This window comes from Sardina pilchardus, chromosome 7 (assembly GCF_963854185.1).
Source record: "Sardina pilchardus chromosome 7, fSarPil1.1, whole genome shotgun sequence".
NCBI lineage: Eukaryota > Metazoa > Chordata > Actinopteri > Clupeiformes > Clupeidae > Sardina > Sardina pilchardus.
In genome coordinates, this window is record NC_085000.1 from 32,002,838 (window position 1) to 32,015,337 (window position 12,500).

At 49.7% G+C, this 12,500-nt stretch overlaps 1 protein-coding gene across 1 annotated transcript in view; it reads left to right on the forward strand.

Annotated features, from left to right (window-relative positions):
- bsna (bassoon presynaptic cytomatrix protein a) overlaps nucleotides 1–12,500 on the forward strand; it is an 84,504-nt gene that overhangs the window by 11,471 nt on the left and 60,533 nt on the right. Inside the window, exons 2-4 of the mRNA XM_062542055.1 lie at nucleotides 5,770–5,993; nucleotides 6,531–6,987; nucleotides 7,037–7,330. Coding sequence (XP_062398039.1) covers nucleotides 5,770–5,993; nucleotides 6,531–6,987; nucleotides 7,037–7,330 — 975 coding nt within the window. The remainder of the gene's footprint in view (nucleotides 1–5,769; nucleotides 5,994–6,530; nucleotides 6,988–7,036; nucleotides 7,331–12,500) is intronic.

A 12,500-nucleotide genomic window follows, 5' to 3' on the forward strand; every position in this document is an offset into this window, starting at 1 on the left:
CAGAGAGACAGGGGCTAGAAATCTTGTTTGTGACTCCCGGAGTCCAATTCACAAGAAGAAATTAAACCAGTTGAGGAAAACAAAACAGTTCAGAAACTGACCGACTCAATTGCCATTAAATAAAGAAAGTTAATCTCCGTTTTATCACATAGAACCGTGTGTGTGTGTTCTGGGAAGCCTTTTCAGATGTCAGAGATTCTTCACATTCTTGCAGCTCCCTAATTGGAGAACTCTGCTCTGTGTCCACACCCTCTTCTCCCATCTCACATCTATGGAGCAGGCAGTCACAACTCACACACACACACACACACACACACACACACACACACACACACACACACACACACACACACACACACACTGAAGGAATAAAAAGAGTGGCACTGACTGTGGAAACACTGCTGTGTGAGGCTGTGAAAGGCAGTGGCAGAGCTGCCTCTTTGTGATAACTGAGGTGTTTGGTGTGTGTGGGTGTGTGTGTTTTTGTGATCTTGTTAGAGCTTGGAACCTGTGGGACCCGAACCAGTCAGGTTCTCTCCCCTTTGATTAATGATACATGCTGATGGGGTATGTGTCTTTGTGGTCTCATCTGTGAGCGTTTCTGTGTTCTAATTGCATGTGGGTGCTTCAGTGTTTGATGGTGGTGTGTGTGGGTGTGTGTGTGTGTGTGTGTGTGTGTGTGTGTGTGTGTGTGTGTGCGTGCGTGCGTGCGTGCGTGCGTGCGTGAGTGCGTGCGTGCGTGCGTGCGTGTGTGTGTGTGTGTGTGGGGGGGGTGTCGTGTGTGTGTGAATGTGTGTGGGGGGGGGGTGTCGTGTGTGTGTGAATGTGTGTGTATGGTTGTGTCCATACAGAGAGTAGTTACCCATTTCTGAACGTAATTTGATATTGATTTGCTGGTGTCTTTGGTCACTAAACAGCAGAGCTGAACTGCTGAGGCAGCCATTATTAGCCTTGTGTTTGAGTGACAGGCACCAATCAATGGGATTGATGGTCACAAACCAGAATTATGGTAGGTTGAGTGTGTATATCTCAGAGATGCTGAGTGTGTGCATCATGTTTGGTTGTACTGTATATACATGTAGGCATACAGGTATGTACTGTATGTATGTACTGATGTGTAGATAAATACAGTATGCACATATGTTTCACCTTGATGATCATAAGAAGAGTACATTGTTGGGAGATGTTGGGGAAATAGAGCTAATCGAGATATATGAGGGAAATAGAGCGAAAAGAGATATATTATATTTTGATAGGTTAGGGGTACATAGAGGAGATGGTCATAGCCTGTTGTATTCCATCCTTACTGTCATTGAGGCGTTCTAGCTCTTGGTCATTACAGTAACTCACAGATGCAGTTAGGAGGACACGGAATTCTGAACACATTCACACACACGAACATGCACATACATCGGCACATTAAATCGCATACAGTCGACACACACACACACACACACACACACACACAGACACATACACACCTGAATTAATTTGAAAGGCAGCTCTATTAGAAGGATGCCAGTCTGATTTGGCTTTGATTTTGAGAGGTGTTTTTTTTTTTTGACAGAGCAGATAATGGGGTTTTATGGACTTTCTCTCTCTGTCTCTCCTCTCTGTGTGTGTGTGTGTGTGTGTGTGTGTGTGTGTGTGTGTGTGTGTGTGTGTGTGTGTGTGTGTGTGTGTGTGTGTGTGTGTGTGTGTGTGTGTGTGTGTGTGTGTGTGTGTGTGTGTGTGTGTGTGTGTGTGTGCAAATCAGTGCGTGGATGTGTGTGACCACCTTTTGCATATAAATGACTGAACCTAATTAAGTCACATCAACTCTCACTCATACGCCGCTTCCCCTGTTTCTAAATATCACGGATGCAGAGACCTACAGTAATGGAGCGGTCCGTGATAATGCCAGCAGTGGATGCAGGGAGATGAGTCTTCTTAGAGAGCAGTCGCAAAAAAGCACAGCCTTGAAAAATGCCCCACACACACACACACACACACACACAAGGCCCCCCACACATCAGCCACAGCATTTTGTGATGTTGGTCTTGTGCAATTGAATATGTGGTTGTGTGAGTGCTTTTTATCCTCAAGCACCCACATTTGATTGATTTTGTATGGTTTGCAACTTGCACGCTTTTTTACTTCAGGATTTGTATGTGTGTGTGAAAGGTGCTAAGTGCTTTTGTGTGCGTTCGTGCGTGTGTGTGTGTGTGTGTGTGTGTGTGTGTGTGTGTGTGTGTGTGTGTGTGTGTGTGTGTGTGTGTTTATTAGGATGTGTGTGTGTGTGTGTGTGTGTGTGTGTGTCTGTGATGTGGTGTGTGATGTGTCTGTGATTGTGATTGTGTGTGTGTGTGTGTGTGTGTGTGTGTGTGTGTGTGTGTGTGTGTGTGTGTGTGTGTGTGTGTGTGTGTGTGTGTGTGTGTGTGTGTGTTTGTGTGTGTGTGTGTGTGTGTGCGTGTGATGTGTGTGAATAAGAGAGAGAGGCAGACAGAGGGACTGGATTTCTCACACAGACCAGCGTGTGTGACGAGCAGTGGAAATTGCCGGGCTTGTCGCAGCAGTGCTGCTGTCACACTTTATTTCAGCTGAATGTCGGAGCCCAAGTCCTCCCCCTTCTAAAGCGGTTAGGACTGATCTGTCTCTGTGTGCTGCATGTCTGTGCGTATGTGTGTTTGTATGTGTGAGTCCGTGTGTATGTGTGTGTTTTTGCTACTGATGATGCTGTTGTTGTCCTCTCTCTCTCTCTCTCTCTCTCTCTCTCCCTCTCTTTATGTGTGTGAAAGAGAGAGAGAGACAGAGAGAGAGAGAGAGATAGAGAGAGAGAGAAGGACAGGACAGAGTAATAGAGGGGTTGTATGTGCCATGTTTTATGTCAGTCTGTGTGCTCTCTAAACTGCTATGGGTTGCACCGTGTCGTGCCTCGTCAGAAGCAGCAGCAGCAGCAGCAGCAGCAGAGCCAGGCAGCTTTGCTCACCCCTCCTTTGGTGTAGTGCCCTGGTGTTACCCATTTAAGGCTGATTCAGAGGCCTTGTTAAAGCCCTGTTAGCTGCCACACACCTCTCTCCTCTTCTAAATCTCCCTCCCTCTCTCTTCTCTCCTTCCCTCCTCTCTCCCTAAAAAGCAGATGGCTAACTTCAGTACTTACTCTCATGTCAAACACCCACTTTGCAATCACAGTGTTCAACTGCTTCTGAACCTCCCTCCCTCCATCCCTCCATCCCTCCCTCCCTCTCTCTCCCCGCACCTGTAGTTTTCACAGGGTTAGCATGGGGCAAGCACCCACCACAGGTTACAGAGTAGAGGCCTTGAAGATCAGAGTCATGGAGCTCGGAAGTATTCTAGTCCATGCTGATCAAAAAGTCTCGGGTGCTCTCGATCGTCTCAAGTCTGAAGTCTGTGAGGCGAGAGAGCACGTCGGGGTGAGATGAATGCGGTCTGAATGGCAGCTTTTCCTTAACCCTTAAACATGTGGGCATTTCTTAACATTCCAACAAATTCTTAACATTCCGCAACAGTTCAAGGTTCTAAGATTCCATGTTGAATTCGATGAAGCCAGATATGTTTTAGTTTAGAACAGTAATTTTCCAACATTCCCATCCCACCGCTGTACAGTATGTGATGGTGCGCCTTTCATTATTTCTCACTCTCATCGTTCTCAAATCAAAATTCAAAGTGCTTTGTTGGCATGGCCAGTGTAATGACAAAAAGGTCAAATATGACCATAAATCCGAACATGTATTAACGTGGGCTACACATCAGCAAATACGGGGAAACAGAACTAGTTCCTTTTCTCCCCGCCCTCTTCTCAACATCTCCTGGTCCCTGCTCTCCTAGATGCACACTCTCCATCCCTCTCCCCATCCTCCCTGTCTCAGAAAATATTTCGCTCAAGGGCAGAAATACTGTTTGTTAGCTACATCAGTAAGTGAGCTACAGACACTTTTTGCTGCACCCCAATCTTCAGGGAGTGCCAGAAGTGCTGGGCTGTAAAATAGAGGAGAAAGGAAGAATGTGTGTGTGTGTGTGTGTGTGTGTGTGTGTGTGTGTGTGTGTGTGTGTTGTTTTTGAGTGCCTGCCGCATGCATTGAATGCGTTCGGCTACAGTATGTGTACTTCATCTCTTTTGCTACCTACCTTACTCCTATGACAGAGCACACATAATGTGTGGTTTGAAGGTCTGCTCTTATGGTATGGGTTGGATTATATCTGTGTGACTTTGACATTGTGGATTGAAAGATGTTCCCACTCTATTCCCATTATCATCAATTATAGTCATTGTTATTATTGATAATCATAATTATAATTGGTGACAATTTATTTGCACACACGCACACGCACACGCACACGCAACACATACACACACACACACACACACACCCCAGTAAAATGGGTCTAGCAACAACCATGGAGTGGGAGTGGGAGTGGGTGTGGGTGTGGGTGTGGGTGTGGGTGTGGGTGTGGGTGTGGGTGTGTGTGTGTGTGTGTGTGTGTATGTGTGTGTGGGGGGTGTGGGTGTGGGTGTTTTAAGGGAAGATATATGTGTTTTCAATGATATATGTCCTTGACAGATGGAATGAAAGCTTTGGAAATACTTTAGCTGGCCGGATGAGAAATGTGTGCGTGGTGTGTTTGTTGAATGGTGAAGTATAAGTGGAGTGTCCAAGGCAATCAAATAGAGAGAGAAGAGGATGTATCTTTAGAGAGATGGCGTGCCATGATGATGGTTGAGTTTCTTAGAAACTGCTGACATCTCATTCTGAGTTTTTGACCTCCCCTCTCGCCTTTTCTCTCTCTGTCTCTCTCTTTGTCCCTCTCTCTTTCTCTCTCTATCTCCTTCTTTCTCTCTATCTCCTTCTTTCTCTCTCTATCTCCTTCTCTCTCTCTCTCTCTCTCTCTCTCTCTCTCTCTCTCTCTCTCTCTCTGAAGTGTGAAGCTAAGGGACTGAGGTTCTAATTAAGATCAACGCCTCAGCCCTGATCGCTGGATGATAGCGTCGTCGTCGTAGATTTGTATTTAAGGAATGTGGGATGAAAATTAGACTTTCAAATTGCCTTCTATTGCTATTCACAGGACAAGCCTAACATAGCGAATGATTAGGAGACACAATGAGAGAACAAAGAGAACAGATGAAAAGAGAGAGAGAGAGAGAGAAAAAGAGAGAGAGGGAGAGAGAGAGGAGCAAGGGTCGGAGGTGAAAGAGAGAAGGAGGTTGACTGGTCTGAATTATAGGAATTATATGTATATGTCACTTCATACAAAATGGCTCCTGCAGCAGATCAAAAGATCACAAGGTTTTGCATTTCTTTGTTGCCGCCCTGGACAGAACTTGTTCCTGACCACATGGCCATGTCTGCAGGTACTCTAAGTGCCTTTTATGACCACATTTAGCTGTTCTTTTTACTTCTCACCACTAATGCGATTTCTAGTCACAATGCGGTCGGTTTAATGGCAGAATGTAAACAGCATGTGGTCAATTTGTCTCCAAGTGGTGATGCTCTGAGCCGGCTAAATCAATGCCCACATACATCAGCCTGTGCATAATTTATTTCGTGAAACTTTGCACTTATTCGGACAGAATGTATCCACTGATGTTTACTAATGAAGCTGCTTCGATATATGAGAGATTACATCTCAAGGATTTAGATGGGAACAAACATGTTCTGTTGGGATTAAAGTCATTAAGGCCTAATCATTTGGTTTGGGATTTTGTGTGAAGGTGTGTGATCGTTAGCCGAGCATGGTTAAGTAACCTGCGTGTGTTTGTGTCTCCCACAGGTGCAAGAGTGGTTGTGTCTCAACTGTCAGATGCAAAGAGCCCTGGGGATGGACATGACCACACCGCGCTCCAAGAGCCAACAGCAGATCCACTCGCCCTCCCACAAGCCCAAGCCCCAAGCTGAACCCCAGCCCCAGCCTCCGCCACAGGCCCAGCCCCAGCCCCAGCACCCTCCAGCCCAGGCCAAGCCTCAACAACAGCCCCACGCTCAGCCCCAGTCACAGCCTCACTCCCAGCTACCCTTTGCCCCACAGCAGCCGCAACAGGGGTATCAACAGCAGCAGCAGCAACAGGGGCATCAACAGCAGCCGCAACAGGGGTATCAACAGCCACAACAGGGGTATCAACAGCCACAACAGGGGTATCAACAGCCGCAACAGGGGTATCAACAGCCGCAACAGGGGTATCAACAGCAGCAGCAGGGGTATCAACAGCAGCCACAACAGGGGTATCAACAGCAGCAGCCGCAGCAGCAGCAGCAGGGGTATCAACAGCCGCAGCAGGGGTATCAGCAGCAGCAGCCGCAGCAGCAGATGCAGCAGCAGATGCCTCAGCAGCCCAAACCTCAGCAGCCCAAACCTCAGCAGCAGCAGCAGCAGCAAATGCCACATCAACAGCTGCCGCATCAACAACAGCAGCAGCAGCAGCATCCACAGCAGCAGCAGATGCCGCAGCAGCAGCAGCAATATCAGCAGCAGAATCCAGGGCAGTTCGGTCAGCCCGGTCCAGCAGTAGGTGGAGGTCAAGGCGGAGGGCCCAGGATCCCTCACCCCGGGGCCGTGCCGCTCCCCGGCCTGGCCAAGGCCCCGTCCCAGCCCGACTTGGGCCGCGGCTCTCCGCTGCACTACGGCGGAGGTGGAGGAGGAGGTGGAGGAGGTCCACAGATCCGGAGCGCCGGGAGCTCGCCGGCCCGCAAGCCCGCGGCGGCCGCCCAGGGCCAAGCGCAGGAAGGCCTGACCAAGCTGTTCGGCTTCGGCGCCTCGCTGCTCAACCAGGCCAGCACGCTCATCTCCGTGGACCCGCTGCCGGGCTCCTCGCCGCAGCCGTCCCCGGCCCGCTCCAACGCCGGCGGGCCCCGCGTCCTCTTCAGCGACGGCTCCTCCAAAGGGCGGCCCGCCAGGGGGCGCTGGTGCCACCAAGCCTGGCGGGGGAGCAGGAGCTCCCTTCCAGCAGGGGCCCCATGCACCACCACAGCAGCAGCAGCAGCAGCAGCAGAGGCAGCCTGGGCAGCAGACACCCGTCCATGGCTCACCGGCGCATCAACAGAAGCCTCCCATGCAGCAGCAGCAGCAGCAGCAGTCTCCGGCACATCAGTTCAAGATGCAGCCGCAGCAGCCCAAGCAGCAGCAGCAGCAGCAGCAGCAGCAGCAGCCGACGCCGGTCAAGCAGGAGCCTCCGCCCCAGCAGCAGCCGGCCCCGGCGCCGAAGGTCGAGTGTCCGCTCTGCAAGACGGCGCTCAACATCGGCTCGACCGACCCGCCGAACTACAACTCCTGCACGCAGTGCCACACGCAGGTGTGCAACCTGTGCGGCTTCAACCCCACGCCGCACCTGGTGGAGGTAAGACGACGCGGCGGCCCGCCTTCCAGTGTCCCCTCTTCACCTCCACTCTTCTCATTGCTCTCACTGCATTCGTTCTCACTTTGCATTTCTCCATTTACAATCACTGCCCACCCACATACACTGTGTTTCTCATCTCTTTTTTTCTGATCTATCTCTCCCCCTCTCTCTCTCTCTCTCTCTCTCTCTCTCTCTCTCTCTCTCTCTCTCTCTCTCTCTCTCTTTCTCAACTTGCATTGCCAAAGCATTTATAATTGTACAGGTAGTTAGTAGTATGTAAAGGAAAGAAAACCACAACAAACTCGCCACTCTCTCTCTCTCTCTCTCTCTCTCTCTCTTACTTTCTCTCTCTCTCCTTCTCTCTCTCTCTCCTCTCTTTCCTCTTATTTTCTCCCTGAGCCCAGCAGCAGCGTTGTTTTCATTAGAGCTCGATAATAGACCCGGCTGTGTTATTTATGCTGCTCCAAGGCTTGGTGAGTGTGGAGGGTCCCCCCTGCTTCACGCTTGCCTGTGGAAACGGCCCATTCCTTCTCCCCCGCTCCTTTTCCCATTCCCACTGACAGATGGACCTTATCCACTCTCACGCTGCGTCTCTCCCTGCACTCTGTTCAAGGGTACCCAGTGAAAAGGGTTGAGCGGTCTGGGTAGAGGAAAAGTGTGGGCAGCCATTTGTGTGTGTGTGTGTGTGTGTGTGTGTGTGTGTGTGTGTGTGTGTGTGTGTGTGTGTGTGTGTGTGTGTGTGTGTGTGTCTGTGTCTGTGTCTGTGTCTGTGTCTGTGTGTGCGTGTGCGTGTGCGTGTGCGTGTGCGTGTGCGTGTGCGTGTGCGTGTGCGTGTGCGTGTTTATGCATGGCTGCGCGTGCCTAAATGTCTTTGTGTGTCGCTCGCTCTGTGTGTGTGTGTGTCTGTTCCATTGGTATTCAGAAGTGTTGTTCCTTGACTGATAATGTGCTAGTCTCCCTCTTGCTGCTGTTCCTCAGTGTAGATAAGAGCTCAGACCTTGAGAGAGGCGTCCACTCTGACGCAGCCACGTGCCTCTAGCTCTGGCTCAGCATCAGGACCAACCATGTTAAGACAGAGATGCACACATGGGTGGAGGACTGCATGGACTAAAGTTTATTAGTAGACTTAGTAAACTGTGTGTGCGTGTGTGTTTGTGTGTGTGTGTGTGTGTGTGTGTGTGCACGCGCTTGTGCACATGTATACATGCATACGTACCGTCTGTGTGTGGGTTTCTATTAGCCTTTAGAGATGAGACATTTTAATTAATTAGACTGAATTTGAATGCAGCCGGCCTGTCTTATTTTGGATAGGAGAATTTGAATGCAGCCAGGCCTGTCTTATTTTGGATAGGAGAATTTGAATGCAGCCAGGCCTGTCTTATTTTGGATAGGAGAATTTGAATGCAGCCAGGCCTGTCTTATTTTGGATAGGAGAATTTGAATGCAGCCAGGCCTGTCTTATTTTGGATAGGAGAATTTGAATGCAGCCAGGCCTGTCTTATTTTGGATAGGAGAATTTGAATGCAGCCGGCCTGTCTTATTTGGGGTAGGGGAATTCCCTCTCAGTCAGCTCACCATGGCCCTCCCAAGACCCAAGCGTCTTACCCTGCTCCAGTTTATACAGATTGACGCTGTGACACATAGCCTGATTACCCCCCCACGCCCCTCCCTGTTTAAGACCCAGTGCATCCCAGGGTGCCCCTGGCTGTTTCTTGACAGCTCCTCCAACAAGTGAAGTTCTTGAGAGTGACGCGGATGTGACCCCTTCATATCTCCAGCACTGCGGCTGCACTGGCATCTTCTCACACACACACACAGACGCCTTGGCAAACACAGCTGTGTGTGTGTGTTTTTTTTTTCTGCTGCCAGGCCCATGACCACGTGGGTGGGGGAGGGTGGGAGTTCTGACGTGTGTCCGTTCTGCCTTACACACACACTTGAGGAATGACTGTGAGCGATAGGCATGTCTGTGAGTCTTCAAAGCCCAGTGGATTGGCTTGGCAATCCTGTGTTTTTGATGTCGATCGAATGTTATGAGACCTCTGGAGCTGTTGGTTTAGTTTAGTGCAAATATGGTCGAGGCGGGTGGGGGTATGAGGTGGACTGAATCGCTACCCCCCACGACCCCCCCCCCCCCCCCCCACCCCACCCCCTCCCGACCGCACCACGCCACGCCGCGTCTGCCTCGCTCCAGGCTCTGGCGCTCCGATACGGTCGAGCGCTACAGGAAGGGCTGGGAGAGACTCTGTGTAATTAGTGGCGTGGGTATATTTGCGCTGTTCTCATTAAAAGTGATGAGGTTTGGTTTTTTCTCTCTCTCTCTCTCTTCAAGCCTTAGGTGGATTCTGCCAGCAGCCAATGTGTCTGTGCATGTGTGTGTGTGTGTGTGTGTGTGTGTGTGTGTGTGTGTGTGTGCGCGCATGTGTGTGTGTGTGTGTGTTGGAACATGTGCATGTGCTTGGAATACTGAAACCTGCAGGAGAGAGTGCACACACCCGCGAGCGGTCAATCCATATTCCCCAGCCCCATTCACAGCCCCATTCACTTGTCAGAGATGCGGCCTTGGAGCAGAAGATGAAAAAAGAAAAAAGGAGAAGAAAAACTTGAAAATGAAAAAGAGAAAGAAAAAAATATCAAAGTAGGTTGTCCACATGAAACACTAAAAGCGAAGGATTCTAGAAACGCCATGAAACCAGCGCTATTATTTCATTTGCATCTCTCACTATGATGCAGTGTCTTGTTTTTCGGGAGTGTCTTTAGCTGTAATTTCACACGCTCGAGTTGAGCGTTCACATCTCACTGAGGAGTGTTATTGGCCCGATCAGGAGTGGTGTGTTAGAGGCATTAAACATACAGTAGCTGAATGGTGGATGCTTAGGGGAAATTGGGACACCGGTTCCCAAGCCTTATTCTGTAGATATATAAGGCTGGCCCCATGGATGCCTATGCTGGTGTGAACTGCAGCCTAACCTCCAGGCCGTGTTGACCCAGGTTATAAATAGACCCCCAGTGAGTGGGACACAAGAGGCTTTGAGGTGGGGGTGGGAAGGGGAGCGAGGGAGAGAGGGGGAGAGAGAGGGAGAGGGAAAGTGAGAGAGAGAGAGAGAGAGAGATGGAGAGAGAGATTCATGGCAAACACAGAAAAAGGGAGGCCATTGAGTCTAAGCAGAATGTGCATGCACACAATTCACATATACAAAAACAGAACAACAATGGTGGCATGTGCAAAGTGGCGAGTCAATTTAAGTGCCATCAAAAGAATGAGTGTGTGTGTGTATGTTTGGGGGAATGGGGGGCAGGCACTTCAGAGGTCCAGAGGTATTGATGTTACATTGAGAGAGAGATACGTGGCCAAGCCATCTGATAGAAGGCAGACATGCAAGCAGATCACGTGCTGTCCGAAGGGGAGGAGATTGGAGGTTGAGAGTGAGAGAGGGGGAGAGAGAGAGAGAGAGAGAGAGAGAAAGAGAGGTAGAGAGAGAGGGAAGGGGTAGAGAAAGAGAGGTAGAGAGAGGCGGAGAGAGATAGAGAGAGAGAAATAGAGAGAGGGAGAGACAGAGCAGCAGCAAGAGCTGGGGGGTGGTAATCTGGGAGGATGATTGATGGAGAGGAAAGTCTGACCCTCCCCAGTTCTCCTCAGATTGCATCCAGAGACACACAAATAAAGACGTAATTTCATTTCTTCCTCTTTTGGGTTCCGGCTGTGCCGGCTGGAGAGTAACCAGCAAGCAGAGAGGAAGGGAGGGGGAGAGAGATAGAAAGAGGAAGAGGAAGAGAGAGAGAAAGGAACAGAAGAGGAAAGGAAGAAAGATAGATAGAGCAACGGAAGAAGGAAGGGAGAGGAACGGAGAGAGAGAGAGTATATCCTAAGTAATTTATTTATGAAACATGTCCCCAACTCAATTATTTATAAACATCTTTTTATCTATATATATTTCTTTTCCCTGAGTGGTGTTAGCAGCTCCGTGCACGCACGCAGGTCTGCACCCGCAGCTCACCTGTGAGCACATTTATTTTTATTTTATACTTTATATATATTTATTTTCTCCTCACATTACGTATCACAAGATTCATATGCTGTATAGATCTGCCGTCCTCTGTGGGGCTGTGCCTCATTGGTTCTGTCTGTTTCAATATCGCGGCCTTGTCCGTGGTGCTTATTGTGGCCACGCTGACATCGAGCGCTCTCCAAGGTGCTGAATGTATATTAAATGCATAGCATGGTACCCCTGTGGTAATGGATATATTGGCAGGGCTGTCAGACTTATTGAAATTGTGAGGCTCCATTCATAACTCGCCCGGCAAGGCCTCCTGCCCTTGACATCCTTGTCCATGGTGCTGAATTGTTGCCCTTGTGAGATGGTGTGGACCTTGTCCGTGGTCCTGAACTGACTCATGTTCCTTCTGGGGTTTATTCATAAAGGCACAGGCGACAGGACTCAGTGGATCACATCCTGCAGGGTGGCAGATGCAGGGATGGGCTTGGAGGAGCTGATGCTGGGGCTGTTATTATGGCTGTGGATGGGGCTGTTGCTGGGTCTGTCGCTTTGGATGGGGCTTTTGCTAGGGCTGTTGCGGGGGCTGGGGACGGAGTCGGGTAAACGGGGTAAGTGCGGTTAGATGGAGGGGGGGGGGGGGGGGGGTTAGCAGAGTTGGCTGTCTGGTGATTCAGCACTCTGTGCGCTGTCTCATGGTGTTACTCCAGCACAGACATCTCCTCCCTGCCACACAGCTGGTCAGCTCAGCAGTGAGACACTCTGCGTCTGCATTCATCTCCAAACAACAGCGACAGAATAGAGGAAGTCACTCTGGATTTTTTGTGATCCTCTGAAATGTAGTTTTTGGAATAACATGAGCAAACAATTGTGATGTGTGCAGATGTGTGTAGACAGTAATGAAGAATTGTGCTTACTTGCACTCAGACTTACAAGCCTACAGGCTTTCCTGGTTTAAATTGTTACTCAATATGATTATGATGCAGCTGGTGGAATATGGACTTTATGTCTTACCTCATGTTTGAAACACACACACACACACACACACACACACAAAATGACATGGTCCTGCATGCACACACACACACACACACACACACACACACACACACACACACACACACACACACACACACACACACACACACACACACACACACACACACACACACACA